Source organism: Eurytemora carolleeae, unplaced genomic scaffold (assembly GCF_000591075.1).
Source record: "Eurytemora carolleeae unplaced genomic scaffold, Eaff_2.0 scaffold1092, whole genome shotgun sequence".
In the NCBI taxonomy this organism is placed as follows: domain Eukaryota; kingdom Metazoa; phylum Arthropoda; class Copepoda; order Calanoida; family Temoridae; genus Eurytemora; species Eurytemora carolleeae.
Genome location: NW_019396978.1, coordinates 72,976 through 78,470, shown reverse-complemented (window position 1 = coordinate 78,470; position 5,495 = coordinate 72,976). Strand labels below are relative to the sequence as shown.

General features: G+C 31.2%; 1 protein-coding gene across 1 annotated transcript; it reads right to left on the bottom strand.

Moving 5' to 3' along the window:
• Positions 1-226: 226 nt before the first annotated feature.
• On the bottom strand, positions 227-2,613 carry LOC111710722 (uncharacterized protein DDB_G0283357). The gene is made up of 2 exons (XM_023484839.1): positions 2,580-2,613; positions 227-1,619 (listed from the first exon to the last, which is right to left on the bottom strand). The coding sequence occupies exons 1-2, from the start codon at positions 2,598-2,600 to the stop codon at positions 375-377; spliced, it is 1,266 nt and encodes a 421-aa protein (XP_023340607.1). The 5' UTR covers positions 2,601-2,613; the 3' UTR covers positions 227-374.
• Between the last annotated feature and the right edge of the window lie 2,882 nt (positions 2,614-5,495).

Genomic DNA, 5,495 nt, shown 5'->3' with positions numbered 1-5,495 from the left:
ATGAAATTGCTTATCAATGAAAATTCTTCTAAGTCAAATAAATTACCTGTCCGTGAAAACTCTGCTCTGTCTACAAATGTTTTGTCTATGAAATGTCTTATCTGTAAAATGTCCAATCTATAAAATGTCCAATCTATGATTTTGTTATCTATTGAATCTATGAAGTGTCCCAACACCAAAATAACAAACCTACATACATAATGTTAAATTCAGAGAAAAGTTTATATAAAGTAAACTCTTTTTATTATAAAATTCCCTACACAACAATCTCCAATACAAAATGAATATGAAACTGTTGGCACTGAAAGACTCAGTGGTGGCTGAAATGTTGAACTTCAAAAATCTTCTTGTGGTTGAAACGACAAGTGGTGATTTCAATAAGCAGGATAACCGTAAGGACTGGCGACGGCAGAATAGGCAAGCAGATCAGGATAAGCCAAGTGTGAGGGCACAGCATATGGGTTTGGGTAAGTAACAGGGGAGGAAGTTCCATAAGCATATCCATATCTTGGGCTAGAATATGCTACGTTGGAGTAGGAGGCAGTGGATGGATAGTATGTACTGCTCGGGTATGTACGCCTTGTGGATCCATAGTTTGAGTAGGTAGGGTATCCTCTTCTGGTGTTGGTATAACCTCGGTTGGTGTACCTGGAGTTATCAAACAGACCAAAAGTTGGATCAGGGTCTGCTTTGGGCTCAGGATCTGCTGCCCGCTTAGATAATCCTTGGTATCTGTATCCAGCATTGTTGAGGCTGGTCTGATAGGAATTGGCGTTTTGAGGAGACAGCTGATTTATCCTTGGTGTGGTGGAATACGCAGAACCTTGAGTTGTGTAGGGATAATTTGCGTTCAAGGAGTTTGAGTACTGTGTTGATAACCTTGGTTGTTGACCAGTTAAACCTCGTGCAAGAATCTGTTGATTGCTAGTAGCAGTCTGGTAGTTAGGATTAATGCCATTGTAAGAGTAATCCTGTGGCAAGGTGTAAGTATTTCTGGATTGTGAAGGAAGGGTATTGAAATTTGATGTTTGATACCCACTGAAGGTCTGGGGAACCAACCTATTTCCAGTTAAGGCAGAGTCAGAGTATGGGTTTAAAGCTGTGGAAGATAATTGATTATTGGCCTGGAACCTGTTGGCATTGACATAGTTGTTGTAGATATCATTGGTGTTGGAAGCCTGATTGGTATACCCAGTGCTGGCAAGGTTGCTGTAAATTTCATTGGCATAGTTGTTGTTATTAACAGCCCTTGGAAATATGTTTCCAGTGCGGGGATCTGAAGGTAATGTGAATCCACCATACTGGTTATTGTATCCATTAGCATTCAATGCCTGGAGAACGTAATTGTTTAGGAAAGTGGTGGGATCCTCAATAGCATTGGGATTTCCAGAGGGGTAAAGGGAAGGATCAGCAAATCCATAAGCATAAGCAATCATTTCTCGATTAAGGGTAACTGGAGTTCCAATATTTGTAACTTGTCCCAGAGCACTGTAAGGACTGTACTCGTTGCTTCCATGATGAGGACCAGAGTCAGAATTTTCCTTTGCCTTTGGATCTGCCTTTGGTTCAGCTTTAGGTTCTGCTGCTGCTTTAGCATATGCCACTGTCACAAGGACAATCTGAACAGAATTAAACATATCAAATAGGAGGAGTAATCTGAAGACTGATTCCTAAGAAATGGTTAAAATTCAATCAAAAACTGATTTAGATGACAAGAGTTTCAAAACAAAAAAGATAAAAAGACAATGACATACATTTAGATCTATAATAATAATAATAGAAATAAAGATTTATAAGGCAATGAAAAGTTTGTCATTGCTTCAGTGCAGGAGTAAAAGAAAAAAACTCAAAACAGTATCTTTGAAACGTTTGAAGCATGTTTACAAAAATATCCAGAACAGATCTATTTAAATTTGTTTTCTCTACACCTGCCAAAAACACAAATGGTAAACATATTTGCAGAGTTTGCTAAAAATTAAAAACGATTATACTAACCATAAAATACTTGTTTACGTTTTTTTCTTTTAAAGGGACTTGAGACTTGTAATCTAATAAGACATTTATTTATGAAGTACAAATAGATTGAAGTACAATAGGTGGCAACAGAGAAATGGATCAATTATACATGACGTCACAAGTGTCAAATATAACAAAGGAAACGAAATTTTCTGACATTAGTTGACATGTTTCTTAAGATTAAATAAAAAAGTGGAAAAACAGAAAATAGAGAACACATAAAATTGCACCTTTTTCACTGTGAGAAAAGAATTTTATTCTTAAATTATCACTATTATTAATAATTTTGTCGGACAAAAAAACTAAGTTGACACATGTGGACTTATGCTACAAAGACCATGGAGGAAAGTTTAAGAATTTATCTCTAAAGATAAAGGACTTTAATTTCTTCATTGTTATTCAAATAGAGATTTTACTAATAACATTAACACTCTATAAATAGAGGGTCAGCTAAAATTAAGTCTAGCTTTATTGTTCCTCATTTTAATATTTTTATTATTTATATATAAATGAAACATAAATTAAATTTTTTTCGTGGATGAAAAACGAAAAAGTATACTTACAAAGAAGATTGACTTCAACATGTTAGCTGTAGATAATTCTNCCCCCACCTCAAACTTAGGTCACGCTAAGTTTGAAAGGTGAGGGGGGGGGTGGAGATTTTCCCAGGTATTCATAAATTTGTTTAGAATTTTAGCAGGATGTTAGAAAATGTCATCAATACTGAAAATTATCAAATTCCCAATCCTGATCATTAAACTGGAACAAAATATTATTTTTTTTATTTTGAATTAAACTTTATCAGATATTTAATGGATGAGTTTTATATGCTTTATCTTTATTTTCTTTGTCTTTTATATCTTATCGTTATCATCTTTATCTTTATTATCTTTCTCTTTATTATCCATATCTTCAATAAATTAATCTTTATAATTCTTTTCATGGCTTTATGCTCTTTATCTTTATTTTTCTTTTCTTATTTTATCATCTTTATCTTTATTATCTTTCTCTTTATTATCCATATCTTCAATAAATTAATCCTTATAATTTTTTTGATAGCTTTACATCTTTTATCTTTATCTTTCTTATCTTATTTTATCATCTTTATACGTTTTATCTGTATCTTCATATGTATTGTCTCTCTCTTTATAACCATTATCTTTAAAATATCATTTTTATAATTATTTTTATCTTTATCTCTAACGTTTTTGTTATTATTATTTTTATCGTTATCTCTAACATTTTTATTATTATTATTTTTACTATCAATTTTCTTTTCATCTTTGTCTTTATTTCGTTATTTTTATATTCTTTATTATCTTTATCTTTATAATCCTTTTTATTTCTTTTATACTCTTTACTGTTTCTTTTTTACGTTTTCATCTTTATTATCTTTTGAACATTCGTCTAGAAACTTTCGTAGATTTTGCCAATAATAAATTGAGTTTTTGTCACAAAGTCAAATTTTCTAATCACTATATCTTTTACCCAGATGTCGTAGACCTTCAATGTTTCAAAGTATAAATTATTTTAGATCAAATAATCTATGTTTGATTGTTTGAAATATCAAAGGTTTATACTACCCGGTTACAGAGATATAGAGATTAGAAAGATGGAGTTTGTGGCAAAGACTCAATTCTTTTCCGACTATATTTCAACGGCCAAGCGTTTTCAAAATAATTGTTTAATTGTTTTTAATAAGAATTATTCTGTGCATTATCTTATTCTTTTTTTCCCTTACATTCAGGATAACTTAATTGTAATTGTTTTTTTTTCTTTGCTAAACTAAAAAGTTTACCATTTAATATTGTATGAAAAAGACAAGAAATAACCCCTCAGATCATTATATTTACAGGTTACTAAGTTGTCTTTAAAGTTCGGTGTCCTTTGTGGGTATTAGTAACCCTTTATAGCTGATAAGGAAAGGAAAGGAAATTAACGCCATTTCCTACATCTTTGCGACCGTAAGTTCAAACTATGCGTAGTATTAGATCAAATAGAATAAGTTTTAATATCAAACGTTTACACCATCTTGTTGCAAAGATTAGAATTTGTGGCAAAAAAACTCGGTATTTAAATGTATAACATTATATCTGTAGAGGCGGAAATTTACGATTTAGGTGGGATTCATATTAAGTAAGAAATCACGGGAATGTGCACATATTACTCCCATCCTAACCGTTGTGAATCGATAAATAAAAGGTTTAAAAGGTACTGTTGTGAATCGATAAATAAATGGTTTAAACAGGTACTGTTGTGAATCGATAAATAAATGGTTTAAAAGGTACTGTTTTGAATCGATAAATAAATGGTTTAAAGGGTACTCAAGAACAAAGAGAAGATTTATATTCTCTAAATACTGTTCTAACTTCTAAGTATCCTATACCTGTTCCTATTTAACCAAATTCAACATAAATCAATCAAAAATATTAAAATTTTCAAATTTTCAATGAAATCCTAACCCTATCACGGCAAAAATTTATATGTTTAAAAACCCTTGAAAATGGACGTAATAAACATGTGTCACATCAGTAGGGATGTTAACGTTTTATTTTTTTTTTGAAAAACGTTCGTTTCGTTTTGAAAACGACGACGAAAAATCGAAAACGAAATAATTGTTTTTAAAAACGATCGTTTTTTCAAAAAGTTTGTTTTTTCAAAAATGTCGTTTTTAAAACGATCGTTTTTATAAAAATCGTCGTTTCGTTAACGACGACCCTTAGTTAACGGTCGTTAACGAAGAGAGAAAACCGAATTGAAGGGCATCTGAACTTATCATTGAGTAGTTTTTAAGAAAATATCAAGAAGTTTTAGCTCCCCCCACAACTTTTTAAATTCATGTAAAACGACATTAAATAAACTTGCATGTAATTTTTTTTCAAAATCGACCGTTTTTAAAAAGTTCGTCGTTTCATAAACGATCGTTAACGACAACTCTTCGTTAACGATCGTTAACAACGAGCCTTTGTTAACGATCGTTAACATAATTGTCGATACGATTTTTTTTTCGAAAACAATCGTTTTTACAAAAGCGATCGTTTTTAAAAAACAATCGTGTAAAAAACAGTCCCAAATCGTTTTTTAAAAAAAAAGATCATTTTCTAAAAGTTCAAAACGGGTGGGTCGTTTTTCAAAAACAAAACGATCCTTTAAATTTGGTAAACTTACAGTTTTAATTACTTACCTATTTCACGAAATTTTAAGATGATAAACCTAGATTTCAAAAATCTCAAACTTTCTGTTTCCGGAAAACATTCTTTATTAATAATGTTTAAAATTTTCAAAATGTTTCTTATAAACATTTTTAATATGTATCGTTCAAATGAAAATATACGATTTTATCCTGTATTTTTACCTCGTGCGCAGATAGGAAGATAATCGCATATATTATCCAATTATTTAAAGGGACAGACCGGCTATGTAAGGTAGTTAAACTGAGTATGCAGTTGTGGACAAATTCTTTAGGATTCATATAAGAT